At 41.6% G+C, this 25,787-nt stretch overlaps 1 protein-coding gene across 3 annotated transcripts; it reads right to left on the reverse strand.

Annotated features, from left to right (window-relative positions):
* Window positions 1–446: 446 nt before the first annotated feature.
* On the reverse strand, window positions 447–24,649 carry ALAS2 (5'-aminolevulinate synthase 2). 3 transcript variants are annotated; one of them, XM_019718955.2, is made up of 12 exons: window positions 24,534–24,584; window positions 22,842–22,902; window positions 19,223–19,418; window positions 18,430–18,552; window positions 17,474–17,584; window positions 14,662–14,884; window positions 13,953–14,137; window positions 11,275–11,454; window positions 8,484–8,648; window positions 7,652–7,920; window positions 6,404–6,566; window positions 447–731 (listed from the first exon to the last, which is right to left on the reverse strand). In XM_019718955.2, the coding sequence occupies exons 3-12, from the start codon at window positions 19,401–19,403 to the stop codon at window positions 568–570; spliced, it is 1,764 nt and encodes a 587-aa protein (XP_019574514.2). In that variant the 5' UTR covers window positions 19,404–19,418; window positions 22,842–22,902; window positions 24,534–24,584; the 3' UTR covers window positions 447–567. The 3 variants fall into 3 exon arrangements, with proteins under 3 accessions (XP_019574514.2, XP_019574513.2, XP_019574515.2); XM_019718954.2 differs by lacking the exon at window positions 22,842–22,902 and having other exon boundaries at window positions 24,534–24,649; XM_019718956.2 differs by lacking the exon at window positions 24,534–24,584 and having other exon boundaries at window positions 22,852–22,877.
* Window positions 24,650–25,787: the final 1,138 nt, after the last annotated feature.

Raw genomic sequence — 25,787 nt, forward strand, 5'->3', positions numbered from 1 at the left:
CCTTGAAAAATGGGGCTGGTAAGTCATGTTCTGTAAGGCATGGGAAGGAAAGAGGATAATGGATTGAGGAAGACATTCATTCATTCCCTCTGCGGGAAAATACCTCCAAAGTTTTGGGGAACTACTCTCCTCCAGGCAGTTTGGTTAGGGCTGACTCTATCTCTTGGCTTCAGGGGCTACCTGAGGCCCAGGTTTCCAGGCCTACCAGTGAGTCAATCCCTGGATTTTTACTGAAAACATTGGGAAAGAGCCATTTCAAATAAACCTGCCAAGTGTCTCAGCTCTGTGCAGCTTACTGTAGTTTTTACGCATCTTTCTGGATTTCAGTTTATCAGTAAAATGGATAGACCAACAAGTGATCTGTGGTTTCCTGGTTGCTCTGCCACTTGTCTCAGGGAGTCAGGTATAGTGTAGTTGTCCTCTGTCCAACAGAGGGCTACAAATGCTGCAGTTTGCTCTTTATTTTCAGACTCAAGTCAGCTAGAGGCATACAACAAAGCAGAGGACAGGAGGGGCGCAGACCCAAGTCAAGTGCATGTGGGGTGGGGATATGAAGCAGCTGGCTTCTCAGGCATAGGTGGTGACATACTGGGGCCCCATGTTCCCAAAATAAGAGCGTTCCCACTCACTCATGAGCTCGAAGTGCACAGGACGGCGACAGAAATTGCAGGCAGCCAGAGACACATCCTGGATGGGCAGCCCCACCTCAGTCCAGGCTGCCAGCAGCTTCTCTGAAGGTGGTGGGGGCAGAGGAGGGAAATAATTGGTTAGACTAGGTCTTCTTAATCCCTGTGTCACAGTACAGATGTCCTACGATAATTGATCCTCTCAACCCTTCAAGATGTCTTGCAACCAGTTTACTCCATTGTGTGCTATGAATGTTGCCATTTGTGTATGGTTGCTGTGATGTATAAGAAATTGGGAAGCACTTATTTGACAGAATTTGTAGCTGTATTAGCCTGGTCTGGACTACTCCCTAAGTACAGGACATATTGTGGCCCAAGAAGTGAATCCATCTGCTTGGAAACGCCTAGCCTGGTAAGGAAGATGACACTGACAATAACTACACAGTGCCATTACCGTGACCTGAAAGCCTGGGGTGGGGGTTGTCCCTAGCAGGTGAGAACCCAGAGGAGAGAACCTGATCCCACTATCAGAAATGCATCAGGTATGTGCCAGAGCTCCATCTCTGCCTTTATTTTAAAATGCTCACTTCTTGGGTGATCTCGTCCAATCTCATGGCTTTAAACATCATCTTTATGTTGATGTTTCTGGAATTTTCATCTCCAGCCCAAACCTCTCTCCTGAATTCTAGACTTGTAGGTCCAGTTGCTGTTCTATATCTCTACCCAGATGTCTAATAGGTATCTCTAACTTAACGTGAGCACAGCTGAGCTACTGATCCCCTTACCCTCCACCAAGCTGACTCTGCTTTCAGCCTTATGCATCTCAGTTGATGGCAATTCCAATTGCTCAATCCATAAATTTTAGAGCTATCCTTTATTTTTCTCTTCCTCTCCTACCACACATGCAATCTATCAGCAAATACCACTGGCTCCACCTTCAAAATCTGACCACTTCTCATTATCTCCAATGCTATCATCAGGTCTGAGCCACCATCGTCTTTTACCTGAAATATTATAGTAGCCCCTTAATGGATTTCCCTGCTTTCACTCTTTCTCCCTTTTAGTCTATTCTCAACATAGAAATTGGAGCAATTCTGTTAAAACCTGAGTCAAATATGTCACTCCTCTGCTCAAATCATTCAAAACGCTCTTCATTTCAGAGTTAAATCCAAAATCCTTCCAATGGCCTGCAATATCCTATATAGTCTGGGCCCACATTGCCCCTTTGTCCTCAATTTTCTATCTCCCTCTTGCTTACACCACTCCACTTACATTTTCTTATTGTTTCTCAAATAGTACAAAAGGGATACTCCTGTGTTAGTATACTTTTTCCCTGCCTTAGGCCATTCCCTCTGCCTGGGATGCCCTTCCCTTAGTTCTGTGTCCATCTAACTCCTTCACCTCCTTCATATCTTTGCTCAAGTGTCATCTCAATGATCTCTACCCTTAACACTGTGTTTAATGCTACAACCCTCCTCCAATATAGCCCCTGCCCACCCCGAGCACTTCCTATCACCCTTATCCTACTCAATTTTTTTCATAATACTTAGAACTACCAGGCTATATTCACTTGACCCTTGTACAACATGAGGGTTAGTGGTACTGACCCCCACACAGTCAAAAATCCTCATATGACTTAACTCCCCCCAAACTTAATTATAGTCCCTCCTTATCTACAGGGGATTGGGTCCAGGACCCCGCCCCCCAATGGATACCAAAATTTACGGATGCTCAAGTCCCTTACATAAAATGGCATAGAATAATGCATACAGTCAGCCTTCCACATCTGCGGATTCCCAGCCACTAATCAAAAATACTGTTTTTGATCCACGGTTGATTGAATCCACTGATGCAAAACCTGGAGATATGGAGGGCTGACTGTATATTTATTGAAAAAAAATCCACGTATATGTGGGCTTGCACAATTTTAACCTGTGTTGTTTAAGGGTCAAGTGTGATTTACTTATGTTTAAAGTGTTTTTTTTCCCACTATCTCCTTCCACTAGAATGTGAGCTCCAGAAGGATAGGGATTTTGTGTCTGTTTTGTTTACTACTGAATTCCCTAGTACCTAGAACAGTGTCTAGCACACAGTATGCACTCAATAAATATTTGTTCATAGAATGAATTAATGAATGGATGGCTAATTAAGTGAAGAGGAGGAAAGAAAAGAAAGTAAACCAGAGGAAAGTTTGAGGGAGGGCATTCCAATTAGAAGGGAGCATTATTAGCAAAGTCTCAGTGGTAAGAGAATAGAACAAAATGAGGAAACTGAAAGTCATTCAGTGTATCTGGAGAAATAAAATGAATGTGGGGGAAGAGGTGAGGGCATAGAGATCACCATGTTGAGGCATTGAATGCCATGCCAAGAAGTTCCGACTGTTCTACAGATCAGTGGTCTCTGATTTTTGGACTATACATTCTATCAGTACAAATGTTTTAACATGTACTTCCAATCTATGTATGTATAGTTATATATTCTAAACATGTATCATAGTCAGTCTATATATTAAAGATCAAAAAACATTCAACTCAACACCAAAAACAATCCAATTAACAAATGGGCAGAGGACCTGAACAGTCATTTCTCCAAAGAGGACATACAGATGGCCAATAGACATATAAAAAGATGTTCAATATCACTAATCATCAGAGGAATGCAAATAAAAACTACAATGAGATATTACCTCACACCTGTCAGAATGGCCATCATCAATAAATCAAGAAACAAGTGTTAACAAGGATGTGGAGAAAAGGGAATCCTTGTGCACTGTTGGTGGGATTGCAGATTGGTGCAGCCACTATAGGAAACAATATGGAGGTTCTTAAAAAAATTAATAACAGAACTACCTTATGACCCAGCAATTCTACTCCTGGTAGAATTCTACTCCTGGGTATTTATCCGAAGAAATCCAAAACACTAATTCAAAAGACATATGTACCCCTAAGTTCACTTCAATGCTGTTTACAATAGCCAAGATACAGAAACAACCAAAATGCCCATCAATAGATAACTGGATAAAGAAGAGGTGATACATATATACAATGGAATATTACTCTGCTATAAAAAATAATGAAATATTACCATTTGAAACAACATGGATGAAACTAGAGGTTATTTATGCTAAGTGAAATAAGTCAGACAGAGAAAGACAAATATCATGTGATCTCACTTATATGTGGAATCTAAAGAACAAAATAAATGGGCAAACAGAAATAAACTCGTAGATACAGAGAACAAACTGATGGTTACTAGATGGGAGGGGTGTTGGGGGGTGGGTGAGAAAGGTGAAGGAATTAAGTACAAATTGGTAGTTATAAAAGAGTCATTGAAGATGTAAATTATAGTATATGGAATATAGTCAATAATATTGTAAAAATTAGTGTCAGATGGGTACTACACTTATCGGGGGGGATCATTTCATAATTTATATAAATGTCTAACCAATATGCTATACCCCTGAAACTAATATAAAATAATATTGAATGTCAACTGTAATTTAAAAAATAGTCACAGGGGTTTGATGGGCTGGGTGAAAAAGGTGTAGGAATTATGAAGTACAAATTGGTAGTTACAAAATAGTCACAGGGATGTAAAATACATTATGAGGACTATAGTCAATAATATTGTAAAAACTATGGTGTCAGATGGGTACTAGACTTATTGGGGGATCACTTCATAAATGATATAAATGTCTAAGCACTATGCTGTACACTTGAAGCTAATATAAAATAATAATGAATGTCATCTATATTTTAAAGAAATAGTCAGGGGGATGTAAAGTACAGCATAGGGAATATAGTCAATAATATTGTAATAACTATGTACAGTGTCAGATGTGTCTTATTGGGGTTGTCACTTTGTGAGGTATATAAATGTTTAATCACTGTGTTGTTTTGTACACCTCAAACTAATTTTTAAAAAGATCATTTTCAGTACCGTTTAATTTCCTATTTTTAAGATAAAAAGTAAACATAAAATTCTAGTAAATTCCCTCATCGTATGGATCATCTGTCATACCTCACTTTGGAGACCACTGCTCTAGTCTAGACAGTAAGGAAACATGAAGAGGTTTAAGCAAGGGAGCTATATGATCAGATTTTTTTTTTAATCCCTCAGGTAGTCGGTATGGAGAAGGGATTAGAAGGAAGAAAGACAAAAGCAGAAAAATTAGGAAGAAATCACACTGATGTGGATTGAAAAAGTCTCAGTGGAGAAAACAAATTTGAGAGATTGTAGAGAATATTTGCAAGATTTCAGGATGGGTTGGCTGTAGGTTTGAAGGACTGGTAGAGTCACTGTGAATACCTCTCATATTTCTTTCCTGCAAAAACTCAGCATAAATGGACACTCAGTGAACTGAGGGTGCTGAGAGCTCTATAATTGAAGCCCAGAGCAACTGAGAGGATTGAGCTAAAGTTACAGAAGTCTGGATCATCAGCTGAGAGAGGTAGTAGACCAAGTGGTTTTGACCAAGGAGGTAGAGACAGCCTCCCCAGTTCAAATCTAGTAGCTGTGTGAACTTGGACCAGTTATTATATATTTTATGCATCATTTTCCACATATGTAAATTGGAAATGCTAAAAATAACATCTCTACCTTATGAGAATTAGATGAGTTAATACATGAAAGTTTTTAGAATGGTGTGTGGCACATAAGTGCTTAATAAATGTTGACTAGCATTATTTGATTTTTTTTCAATGAATAAATGAATGAATGGTACCTATCTATCTTGTTTTCCCTGAAGTCTTATACCGTCTATGGTCCAGACAAGCAGTGATTGTTGCCAATGTATGCCCTCGGTTTTCCTATCTCCAGGTCCTTGCTGATGGAATTCCCTTATTTTGGAATGTCCTGACACCATACCAAATGCACTTCAAGGTGCTTCACAAGGACTTCCTCACCCATAAAGCCTCCCTAATTTCACTCTTCCTACCCTCTCTAGCCATAAATGACTAGAGCAATGGAGCTCATCACACTGGACCAGTACCATCAATGTCTATGTGTGTCTCCTCTGCTAGACCATCAACTGCCTACATATCTTTCACCCAACAGACCTGGAATGAGCACCTGCTCTATGCTAGGCCCTGTGCTAAAAATTGCACCCAAGAGGAATCCAGTAAACTTTAGGTGAATTGACTATACTGCCATCTTTTAGGATAAAACCCAAGCTAGTCAGTTAGCTCTACAAGTCTCCCAATCCAGTCCCTGTTTTGTGTTGTCTTTGTACTCATAGGTTGACACTCCCCTGCCCCACTCCTTTGTTACTATCTTACATTCCTGTAACACCTGCTATTGTTCTTGCCATATCCCAGGCTGCTACGCATCCTCCTCCTTGCCTTTCTTCATGTTCTTCCCTCTACTAGGATACCCCGTTCACACGCTCTTTCTTCTTAGTCCAATATCATTCACTTTGAAAGACTCAGCTCTCAGCTCAGGTGTTACTTCCACTAGGAAGCCTGTCTTGAATCCCATAGGCTGGGTCAGGCCCCTCTTCTCTGCTCCCACAACTCCCTGATGCACTGTCTTTGTTGAACATTGATCACCCCTTGAATTCATTGTTTGTGTTTTCTATGGCCTCCTCAACCAAATAGAGCCCTACAAGTCTAGGGACTGTTTCTCATTCATTTATGATCCTAGTATAGGGTCTGGCACACAACAGATGTTCCAGAAATTTATTGTATTTTTAAGCTAAATGGCATCCATTCTCTCAACTAATTCAGATCCTGGGGCCGAAAGGAGGAAGTGTGCTGTAGGCAACCAAGTTGAGGACTTACCCACAAAATCTTCCATCATCTGTGGGCTGTGGTGGGGGGAGGGTGCCAGGCGCAGTAGCTCCTCACCCCGGGGGACAGTTGGATAGTTGATGGCCTGCACATAGATGCTATGCTTGGAAAGCAGGAGATCACAGAGCTTGCTGTTCAGTGCTGCATCACCAACCTGGGCTCAGGAGAAAAGCTTGTCAGTATCTGCTACCCTGGCCCCATTATCACTAGCTTCATTAAGCAGGTGGAGGAAACCAGATTAGGGACCACTGAATTTTGGAACATGTTTTTTTCCATAAGGGGCTTAGTCAGTGGCAGCTCCAGAATATCTATAAAGGAGTTGCTCAGAGGCAGTAATCAAATTTTAAGGGGGTGGGGTAGGGGTGGTGTTAGGGACCATGTCTTGAAGCTGTTTGCAGAGCAAGCATGCTGCTTCTACTTAACTAGTATGTTAATTTGCGGGTGGTTCTGGATAAGAAGATAAATCCATCAAGCTACCTCTGGGGTGCTGTCACAGAGTTAATTAAAAAAAATAGATTATTTACAAAATCAGTCTTTCAAGGGAATGTTGGGTTAGCCCAAGGAGCAGTGACTATTTCTTTCTCATCCATAAAACAGTCACAGAAAAGTATCCTCCCCACACCCTGAGTTACTGACACACACAAATAGATGTTATTTAAGAAAGAATTAGCAGTTCATTTTTAAAGGCAGTAAACACTCAAACATAGTTGGGAGTCCAAAATAGCAGCTAGTCTTATGGTTTTTGATTTTGTATTTTCTGACTTCAGTTCTCAGTAAGAAATATGTTTCACACCATGATCATACTATATTCGTATATACATACATATGCATGTAATCATATACAAAACTGAAATAGATTTCTCATAAAATGAAACCCTTACTATGTGTGATGTACTCCAACATTTTCTATTCTATTTCTTCTGTTTGTTAATGCGAGTCATGACCTACTAAAGTGATGTTATAGCCCACTAGTTGTCTTGATGTACAGTTTGAAAAACACTGAATTATAGGTCATGGATACTCAATATTGTGAGGGTCAGGACCATCTAATAAGCATGAGATAATAGCTAATGCAAAAGAACAAAAACACTGGTTAATGCAGAATGGCTGATAATATTTCAAAAAGGGTTAACAGGAAAGCAAAGAGTTGATGACAGGAGCAGGTGTCAGTTTGCTGGGTGTGGGAAGGCTCTCAGAAGAGATAGCAGGGGAGGGCAATGGGAAGGGTGGGGCTCTCACCCGGATGGGAATGATGTGGCTGGGGCAGGGGATAACAGGAAGGCCCCTGTCCATTAGTAGCTGGCGCATGTGCTTGACATTGCGCTGGTGGGCCCGCCTCAGGGCTTGGCCCTCCTCTCCCTTGAGCAGCTGCACAGATTCCAGGGCCCCAGAGAGCACCATGGGAGGCAGTGAAGTGGTGAAGATGAAGCCAGCAGCATAGGAGCGCACCATGTCCACCAAGTCGCGGGTGCTGGCGATGTAGCCGCCCACACAGCCAAAGGCCTTGCCTGGAAACAGGGAGGAAGAAGATATGCACAGACCCTTATTATCAGTCCCCAGAGGAACAGGATCATGCCCCAGGTAACACAATGATGTGCACCAGAAGCTAGAGCTCCAGACTCACTTTCCAGGCCTCTCTGCTCATTTCTCCTGTCCATGACAAGGCAGACAGAGCTGATAATTCTGCTGCTTTGAGATAGGAATTTCAAGGCCTGCCATATGCAGTGACTAGATAGGCAGGAACTGAGAGGGGATCTTCAGCTGGTTAGGCCCAAAAGTGGAGCTAAAATGAAGATTAGGGCTGGAGTAGGAAAGGAGTTTAGGACTACAGCTCTCCACTTACTGGCTATTTGGCTCAGCTCAGGGGTCTTCTAAAAAAAAAACCACCCAGGTTTTTTCAGCAACTCTGCAGTGGGGAGGGAGTGGAAGGAGGGAATCCAGGAATTCCACAGCCTTGGGCTGTGAATTCTACCCAAATAGTTCCTGCAGCTTGGGGGAGGGGGAAGAAAAGGGTCTTGCAGGGGCTTTCTTTCTGGATTATACGTAAGGACAGTCCAAAGCACTCACTTACCAAGAGTTCCAGAGATGATGTCAATCTTGTGCATAATTCCATCACGCTCCCCAATCCCAGCGCCCCGGGAACCATACAGTCCTACAGCATGAACCTCATCTACAAAGGTCAGAGCCCCATACTGGTGGGCTACATCACACAATTCCTCAAGGGGACAGATGGCACCTGAGCAAAACCAAGGAATAGAGGTAGGAGATCATAACCCTTCCCCAGCTCCATCTCCAGGATGGAATTTGTGACCCACAACTACTTTGGGACTATTCTAAACCTCTTTATATGTACTGACTGCCTTCACCTGGCTCCCACCCAAGTGTGTTCTCTCTCTCTCTCTCTCTCTCTCTCTCTCTCTCTCTCTCTCTCTCTCTCTCCTGTGATCAAGGCTTGCCTCTCTGTCTTTTTATTTTTACTTCATTCTGACAATGTATGTTCTCTTGTTTATGCCATTTTCTGGCCTCTCTCTGCTTCCGTTGTTGTTTGTTTTTGTTGTTGTTTTCCTACAAGTCTATGTATTTCCATTTAGGGTTGGCACTAGTGTATGTGATACCTTTGTTTAAATAAATTGAAAAAAGTCACTTTTTGCTACAGGTTAATGCAGTCCTGATTTCAGATCCCACTCATTCCCTGAGTCAAGTGCTGTTGGCAGCCCTGTCAATGTGTTCATTCTTCACTGGTCCTCCGTTTCTATCTTTTTGGCTTTCTGTCAGAACTATCTCTCTTTTTGTGGCCATTCCCGTCTTTGTTTCTATATCTCTATTTTTCTGTCTCTACCTTTGTTTTGCTTTCTTTCCTCCCCTTCCTTCCTCTCTGTCTCTCTATCTCTCTCCCTCCCCTCTTTCTCACTGTTTGTGTCCCTTTCTGACTACCTCTCTGACTATCTCTCTATTTCACACTTTCTTTCTCTGTTCCTTTGTGTCTCTGAGTTTCTTTGTACCTCTGTCTCTGTCTTTTCTATGTCTCTGTGGGAGTGTATTTCTCATTTCTGTCAATGTTGTGACATGAGGGCACCTCCCCTCCCACAGGCTTAGTCTCAATGTGATATATCAATAATGTATTACAGAATTGTACACTTGAAACCTATGTAATTTTGCTAACCATTGTCACCCCAATAGATTATAATTTTTTAAAAAAGAAAGTGAGTTAGAAGTGATCTGTATGTTCCTCCCAATTTTCCATACAGATTTACTATTTTCCATGTTATTCTAGACATCAGCTATGTTGATAATTGTTTATAAGGCCTTTAAATGGCGGTGAATCTCATACGTAGACTTTTTGGCCATTCTCCATATACAAGAACTCATACCTTCTCCATCCCTGGAAACTGCTGATATGCAAAGAGTTGGAATACAGACGAAACGTCTTCAGTTGGAAACGAACTCCAGGCCAGGATTAAAGAATATGAGCAACATGAGGGGAGAGAGCCAGAGGACATGGAGCCCGAGACAAAGGGGACAATTTGATGGCTTAAGCATCATTCCAATGGGAGAAATTCCAGCCTAGGATTGACAGTTTAGGCAGAGTTTCCATGGAAAAATAAGAAACTATTCATTTGCAAATGTAAGGAAGTAGAATGGTCCTAATATGGTTTCCACTAGAAAAATAATGAATTACAGTACTCTAGCTAGTAGAAATATAATCATGGGATATTTTTAATTTATTGTTAGTTATAGAAATGTGGGAGGGGCCATGACAATAAGTTCTTCACATATATTAACTCATTTAATTCTCTCAGCTACTCTATTACTATCACTTCCATTTTTTAATTAAGGTAACTGAGACACAGAACAATTAAGAAACTTGCCCAAGCTAGTAAGTTGTCATGCTGGGATTTGAACATTGATAGTCTGGTTCCACAGCCATCACCATTACATGATGCTGATGGCATTTATGTTGGCTAAATCAGGGAATACCATGGACTCTCCTTTGTTTCATTTGGAAAAATGACAAATTGAAATGAGGTGGGGACCTGTTCCCTTTAATAAATCCAAAACGTGATGCCTAAAACACATGATTTCTGCTCGAGAGGGGCAGCAATAGAATGATTTGGGCATTGTTTCAGTTTGGGGAAAAAAGTGGTAGGAGGGTAAAGGTCATTTATTTCTACTTAGATCATAATAAATGGAATGGCTTCTATCATCTCTAATTCTTACAACCAGATGTTTTACTTTGGGGAAAACAGGCTCAGAGAGTTAAAGAGTTACCCAAGGTCATAGAGCCAGTAAGTGTCAGAGGTAGGATTTGAACCCAGGTCTGTCTGACTTAACCTGTTTTGATTCCACTGCTTCATACTGGACCTTGAAAAAACTCTCAGGCAATGGTTTGTGAAATTTTCCATTGCAGAAAGCAGACACTGGGTCATTGATTTACACATCATTTCACATGGAGGAGTGTTTTGTGAAGAAATTGGAATCATATGTCCCAGAGTGAAAAAACACTCATGTTGGCACGAATTTACTGAGTCACCCAAGATAAATTGGGTGCTATTTCTGAACTTTAATTTCTTAACCTGTAAGATCAGTATAATACCTGCCTCCATCCTTTGGCATTTGCTGGCTGTGTGATCTTGGGCAAGTTACTGCACTGTTTATGTATCACTTTCCTCATGTAAATGACAACAAAAAATAACACTACCTACCTCATTGAATTGTGAAGATTCCATAAATTAATATACATAAAATACTAATATTTTTTTCTTGGCACATAATAAGTACTCTGTAAATGTTCACTGTTATCATTGTCATCATGGTTTTTGTGAGACCAAAGTTGGTAAACATACACTCACACATATACATACCATCCATGGAGTGAACAGTCTCAAAGGCCACAATTTTGGGTGTCTCAGGGTTGGACTTTTTTAGAAGTTTCTTTAGGTGGTCAGGGTCATTGTGCCTGAAGACAAACTTGGCTGCTCCACTGTTGCGGATACCTTGGATCATTGAAGCATGGTTGCCCGCATCTGAGTAAATCTCACACCCTGAGGAATCAGATGCATAATTCTTAAGCTTCTGTCCCAGTATTCCCACTTCAGCCTCAGGAGTGATCTGGCAGGAGCAGAGGGCCAACCTTTTCCTCCCTTTGAAGACCCTGCTCTGCTCCCCCTTCCTCTGGAAGCCTTTGTAACGCCTCTTCCTCCCTTGGATGAACTCCCCTGTCCTAAAATTCTGACCCCAACACCTTTCCCTCTAGTCATTTCTAACCCTGGTCTGGCCTCTAATTGTTTTGGGGTGGAGGAAATTTTAATTTCCCAAGAAGCTCTAGAGTTTCCTGAAGACAGGGCCTAGGTTTCTTCTCCTAGACACATAAGACCAAGCCTTGGAAAGGAGTTTATCCCAGAGAATGCTTGTTGATTTGGACTGATGCTAGATTCTTCCTGGTGCAGATGAAATCCCACCCCTTCCAGGTAGCATCCCTCTGCTTATATTTATAGGGCGGATACTTATCAGACTTTCACTGTTTGAATCATAAGCTCATGGCATGTCAGAGCTGGAAGGGCCATTAATGACCATGAAATCCAGCCCCTTTAAAGTATAAGTGAGGAAGCTAAGGTCCAGAGAAGGTGAGATCTTTCTTTAGGACCTGAGAAATGCAGGGCTTTTAACCAGGCAATGCAGGGAGGACAGGTGGAGGTGGAAACTTGGTGGAGGGAGTTGATTCCTGGTCTCCCAAACTGCACTGACATCAAGTAACTGTGGCCTTTCGTTAAAGTAAGGGATAACTTCTACCTGGAGAAATCAGGCATGACTTGGTGGTGGACCTGCCATGAACGACAAGTAGACAGGGAGTTTCTTGAGAGCGGGAACCACGTCTTTTTATCTTTCTGTCTCTGTCTCTGATACCCAGTATAAGGCTAACTACACAGTGGATGCTAAGTAAACATTTCTTGAATGAATGGATGAAGAAACATAACTGATTTATATGTGAGTGAATGAATATATTACCAAATAAAAGAATGAGAAGACGGGTGTCAAAAAATGAGGCTGATAAGGTAGGTAGAGGCCAGATTATTTAGGACTTTAGAAGCCATGATAAAATTTTTGGATTTGGTCCTAAGGGTAATGGGGATATATTAAAGGGTTTTGGGCAGGGGAGTAACAAATATAGGTTTGCTTTTTAAAAATATCATTCTGCTCGATGGGAAGAATAGATTGCAAGAGGGTAAAGGTGAAATCAAGAAAATTATATTTGTTTGGGCTAGGATGGTGGTAGTGAAAATGGAAAGAAGTTGAATTATAATGGTTGAGGAAGGGGTACACCGAAGACATTTTCAAAAATGTTGGATTTAGTCAGGGTTATGTGTGAACTCAAGAAAAAGCTTCTGAGAAGCAATGGGGATATTTACAGTGTGCTGAAGAATCAGCAGGAAGTGAGGAAGTAGAGAGCAAGTGTGGAGACTTCTCTCAAGCAGTTTTCTAGTTTAAGGAGGAAAGAGGGCAGTAACTAGAGGGTGATGAGGGAATTTTTTTTTACATGCAAGAGACTTAAACATGTTTAGAGAGAGAGAGGCTGAAGATACAGGAGGGAGAGAGGGAACTGATAGATCAAAGTTCCTGAGGAGGTAGAGGGGAATGGGACACAGAGCACCAGCAGCAGGATTAGTCAACAAGAAAAAGGACAGCTCTTCCACTCTGACAGGAGAGCAGGAATGAGGAGAGGACTTGTGGGGATGTTCATGGGGTGAGGGTGAGGTAGAAGTGTAGAGGGCGGACAGTGGGCATTGGCAAAGCTGCCCTGGAGACTTGAAGACTTAACCATGAAATCAGGATTGCCAGAGAGCATAGAGGACCTGGTAGAGATGGGGAACCATACATTTTTAAGCAGTTATATAAGCCCAGGATTGACAGAGAAGGTGGAGAGTTATATTCATCCAGGGTTGGGGCTGTGATGGAAGGACGACAGGCATATGAGTTGAGGACATTATTGGCTAAAGAGTGGGAGAGTGGGAAGGTAGGATCCAGTGTACAAGGGAAGGGATTAGCTTTAGACGGAAGGAGAGGTGCACCTTCAAATTGCAAAATGAGAGAATAAAAGCAATCAAATAAGTTTATAGGTTTGGTGGCTATAAGTTAAAGGAGTCTCTGGTGACTTCTGTTTTCTTTGTGATGTAACATGTGAGGTTATTTGCTAAGAGAGGTTTTAGAAGGGGGAAGAAAGTTTTAAAAAGCAGACATGTGGACATAAAGTGACTGTTTATGAGTGTTAAGAGCCCAGTTGAGTTGGGAGATGACAAATTTATGGTGTTACTCTTCTGTGAGGTTGGGCAATGTTCCTCAGTAGTGGGGCTTAAGCCTATGTGTAGAAGGGGAAAAAAGAAGGATATAGTCATCCAGTGTTGAGGATATGCAAGGTGGGTAAGAAGGAAGGACAATGGGAGCAACTGAACTCAGAATAGAGGAAAGGAGTGATGGAGAAAGTGAGACTGGATGCTGTAGTGCAGGAGACCAGCCCTGAACAAAGCTCAGTCCCCAGGCTTACCTGGCAAGATCTTGGCCAAGGTGAAGAGAGTAGAGTCATTGGCCACAAAGCAGGAAGAGAAGAGCAGGGCTGAGTCCTTCTGGTGTAGCTCAGCCAGCTCCTGCTCCAGCTCCACATGAAACTTACTGGTACCTGAGATGTTGCGGGTGCCACCAGCTCCAGCTCCATGATGCTGCAGGGTCTCCCTAGCCAGGAAAAAAACAGAGGGGAGACAGAAGAAGAAACCCTTGTCAGACACTGAGGAATTTGGTAGGTTTCTCTTCCTTGATGGGGGTCAATGCTGACTTAGTGATCCTGTGTGAGCTGTGTCCTATATGACCAAGGAGAGGGCAGGATGGGGATGGTGGAGAGCAATGGGCCCTCCTTCTCAGGCTGAGGCACTCAGGGGTGGAGGGAGAAGCCAGGTTGAGCTTGAGCACCTTGGAAGACCTTCTAGAGGAGGTTACATACCATCTCTGGCAATACTTATTCTGCAGCCAAAGTAGGAGCTCATGGAGAGTGGGCTTGCTTGGTTTCCCATCCTCTCCTCCATAGCACTGGACACCCAACAAACATGGTTTGTTGACTGACTTAGTTCATATCTGCAGATTAATTATGCTGGAGGACCTTGTATAAAAGAGGTGGTGGGTAGAACCCAGGTTTCCACTAACAGCTCTGCCTTTTCCTTCCATGTGTCCCCACAGCTCATGGCCCAGACCCTACTACTCACTGTATAGCTTGCAAGACCCGAGGGTGCCGGCTCATGCCCAGGTAGTCATTACTGCACCAGACAGACACATCCTTTGAGGCTACAGATTCCTCAGAGAAGTGTTGGGCAAAGGGGAACGCATCAGCCCAGCGGTTCACAGTCTTGAACACACGGTAGGTGTGGTCCTGTTTCTTCTCCATGATCTTGTCCCAGAAAAACTTGTCATAACCAAAGACATGTTTTCCTGCAGGAGTAGTAATGAGGATGAAAATAATTCATTTTAAATCACTTCCTGGCTAGTCTCTATTTTATTCATGCTGTTAATTTTGCATTCTCCAATTCTCTTTCCACTTATTTATATTTGATCACTCATTAACTTGCTGGGCCACATTAACTCTCCACTACATTCCACCATCCCTTTGCTTACTTACTCACTCATTCACTCAGTTATTTATTCACACATGCACTCAGGTTTTCCACCCCGGCATGGCCTCATCTCTTTTCCTGAGGTTAGTATGGAAGTCTTCTTACTGGAATCACTACTTCTTGTTTCAGTGGCAAGAGTATCTAGTAACCATTCCTAGTTATGTGACCTTGAGCAAGTCATGAATCCTCTCTCTTAGTTTTAATTTCCTCATCTGTCAAATGAGGCTAATAATATCTTCCTTGCAGAATTATGAGTATCTAAGGACATTCAGAATGTTATACACCCAAACTAATATCTGACGCATAGTAGTATGATTACAACTATAGTAATAGTAGTAGTGGTAATAATAACAACTATTATTTAATTATATTATTACTTCAACATTTAATGGGTGCCAATTACATGTAATGCTCTCTCTTGTGAAATCTATAGGTATTATTTTATTTTCACAAACACTCTATATGGAAAGTTCTGTCGTTATCTTCATTCTACAGACAAAGAAATTGAGGCATAGTGAGGTTAGGTAACTTGACTAAGGTCATGAAGCAAGTAAGTGGCCTTAAAGTAAGTGGCCTAGAGTCCACCTCTTTGACCACTGCCACTACAAAATGGAGCAACCCTATTTTCAGGATAAATTGGAAAAACATATGCCAAAAGGCTTGTTAAACTCTGGAACTCGAGACAGAAATCATGATTGTTGCAGATTGCAACTTATGAGGTAGGGGTGTAAATTAATAACATCTTTGCTACAGGGATATTTGGAAATACGTATCAACAGTTTTTAAAATACACATACAGAAATACCTAGAGAAATTCCACAGCATATTTAACAGAAAAATTATTGGTATCCAGAATTTATTTTTATAAACTGAAAAATTACTACGAAAAAATTTCAACCCAGTAGAAAAGTGGGCAAAGGATATAAACAGAGAATTTAATAAATGTAGAAAAAGATGCTTAATCAGGGAAAATCAAAATGTAAAAACAAATTTTCACCCATCAAATTGATAAAAATTTAAGTTTGATAATATCAAGTGCTGGAGAGGTTATGAGAATATGGGTACTCTCTTTGATAACTGATACATCACTTTGGAGGGCTAACTGGCAATATTTATTAATATTGAAAATGTACACACCCTTACACCCTGAGAATTTCCATCTCTTAGTGTCTATACTAGAGAAATATTTACCTATGTGCATGAGGAGGTACATTCAATGATTTTTGTTGCACCACTGTTTGTAATAGGAAAAATTGGATGTAACCCAACAGAGGAATAGACAAATAATCCCAAGTATATTCACACTAAGTCTAAGATAATACTACATATTATATTTGGGTATATTTATATGTATGTAAAACCAACATACAAATAAACTGGAAGAACACACACACAAAATTGGAAACAATAACCTGAAATATAGGTGCTTTATTAACTGAATGATATTGCATCCATGTTACAGAACACACTTCAACCGTTAATAATTATTATGCAGCTCTATGTTTAGAGACATGAAATGATGCCCATGGCATATTGTTAAGTGAAAAAGCAAAATAACAAACTCTGGGTACAATAAGATCACATTCCTAATAAAAACATGTGTGGAGGAGTGCGTAGGGTGTGTGTGTGTGTGTGTGTGTGTGTGTGTGTGTGTGTGTGTGTTTGTGTGTGTTTAATCATAAGGAAATATCTGGAAGAAAATATAATAAAAAGTTAATGGTGGACGGTGGAAATCTGATTGATTTAAATTTATCTCTATACTTTCCTATATCTGTTGGAAATTTTACAATGAATCATATTCATTTTATACTAGGAAAATAACAGAGGGTAAGGGGGTTGGGGGGTGGTAGATGAGGGTAAAGGGGATCAAATATATAGTGATGGAAGGAGAACTGACTCTGGGTGGTGAACACACAATGTGATATATAGATGATGTATTACAGAAGTGTACACCTGAAATCTATGTAACTTCACTAACAATTGTCATCCCAATAAACTTTAATTAAAAGAAAAAAAGAAAAGAAAACAAATTCCGTTATGAAAATGAATATAAACAGACACAAAAGAGGGAAAAGACTCTCTAGCTCTCTATGAAGGATGAGAGTTTCTGAGGGAAGCATGGAGAAAACATAATAGGAATAAACCTAATATTAAATAAGTCCTCATAACAAGCTAGAAACACATTTATAAATTAATTTTATTTCCTCCCATTAAGGCAGGTATTAAAATCCCGATGAAGGGAAGTGATTTATTTGCGAAAGCACACAGATCCAGCAAGTGCCAGCATTAAAATTCAAACTCAAACTCCATTTGGTTTCAAAGTGCCACTTCCTCTACTTTGTCAGAAGCCCTTTCAGCACAACTTCCATATTCTCAACACCCTTTATTTCCACCTCAGCAAACTCACCAGTCATGTTGTGCTGAATCAGGTGTGTGACCTTCTCTGAAATTTGCTCTGGCTCCTGGGGACTGGAGAATGGCTTCCTCAGGCTGGTTGAGGCCAGGGAGCTGGGCAGGTCTGAGAGGGAGTATGGGATTCATTGGCCATGAAGGGGTTAGGGGGAGAAAGCATGTGTAGTCATCTTTAAACTCAATGCAACACATGATAATTCACCTTTATGGAATAGGGATGCCTTCTGCGGAGAGAAAAAAGTGTTCTGCAAAGTGAGCCCCTATTCATCTCCCCAAGTGGAGACTCCTATGTCAGGAAACCTTCCACAAAGTGAATAACATTTCTCTCCACTAGAACTTTCCTTTGGGTGAGGAAACTAGGGCATCCATCCTGGTCTTGCACTTAGGTGGTAGATGTAGGGCAGTGTACCTACCTTATTCTTCTTTCCTGAATGTTATTAAAATTCAATTTTGAAAATTTTACCCTTAATCATATCCCAAAAGGGCCTATGAAAGATGTAAACCATGTGGCCATCTGTCAAGTGTGATTATCTTGAGTGGTCTGCATCATTTGAGTTGACCTGGACTCTATACCCTTGTATAGGATGTACCTGCTTCCAACAATTATTCTTTCATGCAAATTTAGATTGTCATAGGATGGTATGCTTAAGTGTGAGAGCCTAGCCTTTTGGGATCCATTTAACCCCTTGGGAGAGAAGAGGCAGAACCCTAGAGGGATCATTTTAGACTAATGGCTAAAAGTTACAGGAGCCTGTGCATATATGTGTGTTGGGGAGGATGCATTTCACTGCACAGTCTAAGCTATTGCATACCATGGTCCCCCTGAGAAGACTCGACTTCCCATAATGGGATGTGTACTAGGTGCCTTTGGATTAGCTTAGCTCAGGACTGTAGTGAAGTGAATTCAAGCATTAAGAGCAGAGGTTGTATGAGCTGGAACTTGACTCCAACCTGTCTTGAAAACCTTCACATCCTCCTGGACTTCTGGGGCCGCCTTCTGCACAATCTTGCTTGTCCCATCCTGGAGTTCTGACAGCATGAAGGGACAGTGGCTCTTGGCCCAAGATGGAGAGTCTATGCAAAGGTAAGAGAGTAAGTAACAGTGCATTTCTAACCATAAGTTCAGTTTAATAATTATCACTGAGACCTACTGTATCCCAAAGCTCCATCTCAGGCTATGGTAGAAACACAGAGGTAGATGAGTCCCTGTGTTAGCAGAGCTCCTAAACTGGTGGGAAGGGCACACATTGAAGACACATTATAAACAGTGCTGGGATGGGAGGGAGAACATAAACTATGAAAATCTAGAAGAGGGAGGGCACGTGACCCAGAATTGGAATTGGACAGGCTTGAGGTCTAGGCAGGCTTCACAGAAGAGATGATGCCCAAGTTAAGTGTCTCATGAGAAATATGAGATACTCTGGCAAAGGGTATGAGAAAGGGTCATTTGAAAGGAGCAAAAGCACAGGCTCTTGAGACAATAGAGTTGATCCAGGCAGTTTTAAGTAGTTTCATAATGGCTGGAATATATATAGTGTGAGGCACATGAGAGTGAGGCTATTTTTAGAGATACTGGCAGAATCCCAGGTGTATTTTTAGGCCAGTTCATTCTGCCTTGACACTTTTCACATGAACCCCCCCCACACACACACACACAATTATTAGGCAATGATGACCAGTATGACTTGGAAACTTGTCCCCAGGACTCAGACATTCTCACCATTTGCTAGTAGTTGCATCTTACCTCCTCCAGCCTTGGTTGCCTTAAGGTGGATTTGAGAACAGGTTGGTCCTTGGGTGGCCAGGATGGGACAGCGTCCAATACCAAACAGGAACTGGTGAGTCTTAATCACCTTGCTCAGGGGGCCTATGGGGCCTCGGGCAAGCACTGGGCAGCACTGTAGCAACATGGCTGCTGCCACCATCTTGAGCCCAAAGTCCTGTAGAAGATGTGGAAGATGAGATTCCATCATGAAAGCCTAGCCAAAAGGCAAGTGTCATTTCTGTGTTTGATCCTTTGCCTTTAGCTTCCCACCCAATACTTGCTGCCCTCCCGAGAGATGCTCTGATTGTCCTTCCAGGTTAAGAACTTACCTAATGTTAAAATGTACCAATAGGACATCAGAGAGGAAGGAATAGGAAACTATTAGATGAAAGGGTGAAAGAGTTTCAACTGGATCTCAGAAAGCCTGAATTCTGATTCAGACTGCCACTGACCTCCTCTATGATAGTGAAGATCATTGAAGTATGATTATGTGTGCCAAAATGGGAGTTGACAACCCACCAACCCTTTAATCAATACTTAAGAATAACAATTTTTTAAAGACTATTGGCCTCAGCCAAGTGAAAATTCAGCCTGATAATGCAGACAGATGCCACTGATCAGGGATCCTGAGGTTCAGGCCAGAGTTTTTCCTGAGCAGGCCCAGACAGAGAGGGAGAAGGTGTTTGAGGCCACAGGCACCAGCTTAAGTAGATTAAGGAAAAAGGTGAAAGGGCAAGCCCTAGACCCTACAGACCATGTGCCACCAGACTGGTACTTTGGATTTGCTCCTGACTTACGGAAAACTATAGGAAGGAGGTGAAAGCAAGACCCAAAGGGTCTAGGAAACAAGTCTATGGGTGAATGAAAGAGGTGGAGATTAACAGAGAATAGAAAGGTAACAGTGAGAAGATCATAAAAAGAAACCAAACATGCATAAATATTTGTTGAATTTGGGAGTAAATTAATGAATGAACAGGGACTCAAATGGAGGAAAGAGAAGAAGAGTAGGGGAGGAGTCAGAAGAAAAGAAAAATTAGGAAAGATAAAATAAAGGAAGTGAGAGACAACAAAGGTACAGTGGTAGCAATGGAGTTAGAAGTACAGAGGGAAATGGGACAGTGCAGGGATAAGAACAAGGAGAAGAGGACTGATCCAGAAAAACAGAGGACAAAAAGATCGTGGGAAATATAGAAGGGTACGGAAAGAGACTGAGATGAGAGAAAGAGAGAATAGAGGGAGAGAGTATGTGGGAGGGAGGGTGAGGGGAGGGGATGAAGAGAGAGAGAGAGAGAGAGAGAGAGAGAGAGAGAGAGAGAGAGAGAGAGAGCAGCAATAGAGACAGAGACAGACAGGACACAAAAAGAACATAAGGAGAGCTCAAGAGGCATAGAAGAATATATAAAGACTCAGAAAACTGAGAGCAGGAGAAGAGAGAATCTAGCAGGGGCAGAGAGGCAGAGAGTCAGTCAGTCACAAAGATAAAGGAGAAATGCTGCCAGATATAGTGGGGGTGGGAAAGAGCAACAAAGAAAAGTTAGGTAAAGAGGAGCTGGACCTTGTCGAGGGAGATGAGAGAGAGACTGAGTGACAGAGAGAGGGAGTGAGACAAAATCATAGGCTAGAGACAGAGAAGTGGCTAAGGTGGTTTGGGGTTGCAATGAGGGAGGGCTGAGAGATACACAGAGAATGACAACTAGAAAGAGCAAGAGGGAGAAACAGATTAAAAGAAAAAGGGGAAACTGGATATCCAGCATTAGAGGATCAAGAGACAAGATATGGGACAGGACAATGTGAGAGATACGAAGGAATGTGGGAAGACTAAGGCCCTGGCATCGCCAGGAGAGCTACTGAGTAGAATCTAAGCACCTCTAGTGCTATTAGATATAGGGTCTTATGTTGCGAGGGACAGATGAACAGGAGGATCTCGTGACCCCTTCTTCATATGGCAACTTCCTTCACCTCTTACAGAGCAACACCCCTCCCTTCCAGACCTCACAGAGCAAGCATCCTCCCCCTAACTCACAAAGCAATCTCTTCTCCTTTTTCTATCCTACAGCATCCTCCTTCCAACTCTCCCAGACTATCATAAGAGCAAAGGTTAGTATATGGGGCAGGGTGTGTGGGCCCTAAAATTGGGAAAGGCCAAGGAGTGTTTAAAGGACTAAATGAAACTCATCATGTTAAGCCTTTAGGACAGTCCCTAGCACATAGTAAGTTTTCAATAAATGCTAGCTTTTTAAATTACAGTTCCAGCTCCCCAACTCCCTGTTGGACATTCTTGAAAAGTCACTTCCCCTCTCTGGATATCAGCTTTCATCATCTGTCAAATGTAAGGTATTTATGCCTACCTCATACGGTGGGTAATGAATTGGATCCAATGCCTACCTTGTATCTGGAAATATCAGTTTCCCTTCCCCTGCCTGCCTGGGGCTGAGCCTGCAGACCACAGATAAAGCTCCCAGAGTTTATCTCCGTTGGGGTTTGACCACTCCCCAGATGAGACCAGGGTGTGGGAGAGAAGAGTAGCTCCTTTCTAGAATCACGTCTGAGCATCTGGCTGTGGCTGACGCCGGCTATTGGTGGTAAGGAGGAGTGGATAGCCCAGGGAGATGTAGGCGAGGCAGATGGCCAGGTTCCAGGCTCCTGTAAACTCCTTTTCCCAATATCAACAACGACAGTAATAACAACAACATTGGGGTATGTAATGGTAAGGAAAGTCCCCAAGATTAGGAGCAAAGTCCAGTCCTACTTTGGAATGATGGTGAATTAAGGCCTACTTCCGCCCCCTCATATAAAAATGGAAGAAGTACAATACACTCATCTTCTCTAAGGGGCTTTGACCATGATATTCTCAGGGACCTAGAAAACTATAGACTACTTCTTGGAATTTGTTGAACTATCAAGTACTTTCAAGCTTCAGTTCCACTTTCTCTGTTCTGATACTCTTTTCCTGGAATTTGCCCTGCCTCACTATGCCTGTCTATCTTTATGACCCATAATCTTATAGTCTAGTTACCTTGGGCTCTGTTTACATTCCATCCCACTACCTATTATGGAATTGGAGTAAGATTGGATAAAATAAATATTTTAGGCAATTTAATGTATTAAGAGCACAGTCTCTGGAGCCAGACCACTTGGGTTTGAATCCTGGCTCTACCACCTACTAGCTCTGAGACCTTAGAAAAGTCATGCCTCTGCTCTATGTCTTATATCTGTAAAATGTAGATAATAATGAAGGTAATCTATTTCACAGGGGTGTTGTGAAGATTCAGTAAGATAATCTACATAAAGTATATACAAGAGTGCCTATCCCATAGCAAATACTGAAAAAGTGTTAGCTATTTTTTTTCTACATTTTCAATGTAGGAAAAGTGAAGGTACATCCAAGGGAGGTTATATCATGAATATACCAGATCAGGTATCAAAAATTGATTCTTGTCTCAATCCTGATTCTTGTCCTTAACCTGTTACAATTTACTATGTGAATTTGGGCTCTGTACTTTCTCTCCCTGAGCCTCAGTTTCTCCATAGACACTGGAGTAGATTACTGCATAAATTCCATCAGATTCTAGTATTCAGACATTCACAGAATACTCACTGTTCCAGACCTTGTTGAAAATGCTTCACATGTTTTGACTTATTTAAGCCTCGTGACAACCCTGTAAGGTAGACACTAATATCAACTTTATTTTAAAGATGAAGAAACTGGGGCCCCAAAAGATTAAGTAATCTGTCCAGGTCACAGGGCTAGTAAGTAGGAGAACCAGGATTTGAACCTAGGGAATCTGGTTTCAGAGCCTATGAATTTAACCACTGTGGATCTATGATTCAAATATTACTACATATTTTCTTGACTGAGAGCCTGACTTCAGAGGTTAATCCCCTCTACTACAGTGACAGGCCCCTTTCTAGGGCATTTGATTTTCAACTGTGACCAATGCCTTTACCAAAGGAAAAGATTTCTAACTGAGGTAGAATTTCAGGCACTGGTGAACATTCATTCTTTCTTTCTTTCTTTCTTTCTTTATTTATTTATTTATTTATTTATTTATTCGTTCATTAATTCATTCATTCATTCCACCACGTAACAACTTATGTACCCACTGTGTGGAAATCCTTGCCATGGTCTTCTTAAAACAATGCTTTCACTCCAAGAGATCATGGCAAAGTTTTGGGCCAAATGATAGATCATTAGTAGAAGGTTTTCCCTGCGCCTTAAAATCCTTTCATGTCAGCAGCCAATCTGTAGTCCTAGAGATCAGAAGGGCCAACCACAATGCTATCCCAAAAGAGAGACAGAAACCACTCTGCAGCATTCCTTGCCCCCAATCTCCCCTTTGTGGCCTGCTTTGTAAAAATCATTTAGGTCTGGAAGGGAAGTGGTCACCTCATTTCAGGAGTTTGAAGCATCAGGCTTTATTTCCCTTCCTAGCACCCTCTCTCCATCACAGAAAAATCATAGAGAATTTTAGATACCTGAAAGCAGAGAATCAGAAATTCTCAGAAACCAAAAATTTTAGAAGACCACAAAATCAAAATTAGAAGAGGCTGTGGAAATCATATCAAGACCCTTTTTCAGAGAGTGAATGACTTGCCTATGGTCTCACAATGAATTAGGGTGAGGACACAAATCTATTGACTTTCAGCATAGGGCCCTTTCAGTGACACAACATTCCTCTTTCACCTTTTCCCCTTACTTCTGCTAATTATTCATCTCAATTCCTTCAAATCTCTCCCTACCCAATTCATCATGCCCATGATTTCCACAATCCCTGTTTTCTCTCCCTACATCTGGCCCCCTAGGCTCTGACTTATTGAGCTCTGCTGTCAGCTGAGAGAGAGAGTCAAAGTAAGCAAGGAATGGAGAATTGCTGGAAGAAATATCAAGACATCTTCCTGGGAAACAGAGGAAGAGAGGAAGAGAAAGAGAGAAAGACAGAGGCTGCGAGATACAGAGTAGAAAAAAGAGACAGAAAGGAAGAGAGAGAGAGATTTAGAGAAAGGATACAGACAGAACTCAGATGAAGGAAAAATAAGAGAAAGCTAGAGTGTCAGAGATGAAGTGAAGTGAGTGATCTTGAAAACTAACAAAGGAGAGGAAACAGGAAAAAACAAAGGAAAGCTGAAAACAGGGAAAGGCAAGAAAAGACATGGGGGGAAATAAAGAAAACGACAGAGACAGATTCTAAGAAACAAAGTCAGATGTAGCCAGACCAGAGAGTCAGCATGTGCAGCCTTGAGGTGGACCAGCAGACCACAAAGAGGGCACCAGGCTGAAAGAGATTCTTACCTGTTGCCCTGCACTGAGGACGAACGAAGGACGGGTGAGTGCTGTGGATCAGGACCTGGCATTTATCCCTTCATCCTTGGCTCAGCTCCACCCACCCCGCCTTCTGCTGGCCTGACTGCACTGGCCCCAAAGGTATCTTAGGCTAGAGATAAAACCCAGTGTAGTCCCCTCTTACCTCCCCCCTCACCGAGCACTGGCTCTCTCCTCTCTATTTTCTTTCTCTTCTCCCTTAGGAGTAGTAAAATTAACTTGCTGGGCTTTGGAATCAGACCATCCATATATACCTAGGGCACCTTGAACAAAACCACCTCTCTGGCCCTCAGTTTCCTCAACTATAAAAGGAGGGCAATAAAACTCAGAAGCAACTGTAGCACAAATGGGAAGGGCTCTCTAACAGTCAGCTTCCATAGGTGATATCTAGGTCGTTGTAATGATTTAATAGCATCATGCACAGAAAACACTAGGCATAGTGCCTGGTCCAAAGAAATAATAGCTAATGTTGATTGAGGGCTCACTATGTACCAGACTCTCGGTTAAGTGCTTTACATGGATTAATTTAGCCTATCCTAATAAGGACCTTATGAGATAGGTACTATTATCCTCATGTTACAGATGAAGAAACTGAGGCCCAGGGAAGTGAAGTAATTAACTGATAATTACCCAGGTAATACCGTGTTTCCCCGAAAATAAGACTTAGCTGGACAATCAGCTCTAATGTGTCTTTTGGAACAAAAATCAATATAAGACCTGGTCTTATTTTACTATAATATAAGACCAGGTCTTATATCATATCATATCATATCATATCATATCATATCATATCATATCATACCATATCATACTGGGTCTTATATTAATTTTTGCTCCAAAAGATGCATTAGAGCTGATTGTCTGGCTAGGTCTTATTTTCGGGGAAACATGGTAAGTACAGAGTCTAACTATGAATGCAGGCAGTCTGGTTCCAAATCCACTCTTTAAGCACTACTCTCCCTTTTACAATATACAGCTTAAAATTTTGAAGTTTTTTTCTATTACCCTCTACTTATCTCTATCTAATTTTTCCTCTCCTCTTCTCACTGTCTTCTTCCCTTCTCAATCCTACCACAACAGGTTTATGTCATAACTAGGCCATTTTATCTGTGGAGCAGATTATCATCATTAACATTATATTTACATAAATGGGATCATTCTCTACATATTGATTTTCAATTCCATTTTTTCCATTTGACCATGTGCCACATAGGTCTTTCCATA

The sequence above is a fragment of the Rhinolophus sinicus genome, chromosome X (genome assembly GCF_036562045.2).
Source record: "Rhinolophus sinicus isolate RSC01 chromosome X, ASM3656204v1, whole genome shotgun sequence".
In the NCBI taxonomy this organism is placed as follows: domain Eukaryota; kingdom Metazoa; phylum Chordata; class Mammalia; order Chiroptera; family Rhinolophidae; genus Rhinolophus; species Rhinolophus sinicus.

What these genes read in the sequence shown, in the direction of transcription:
- ALAS2 (XM_019718954.2), bottom strand. Translation starts at nt 19,403, where the DNA reads ATGGTGGCAGCAGCCATGTTGCTACAGTGCTGCCCAGTGCTTGCCCGA. An exon ending in CGGGTCTTGCAAGCTATACA is followed by an intron (nt 14,138 to 14,661) that starts GTGAGTAGTAGG and finishes TTTCCTGGCTAG; the next exon opens with GGAGACCCTGCAGCATCATG. An exon ending in CTTGGCCAAGATCTTGCCAG is followed by an intron (nt 11,455 to 13,952) that starts GTAAGCCTGGGG and finishes CTGATTCCTCAG; the next exon opens with GGTGTGAGATTTACTCAGAT.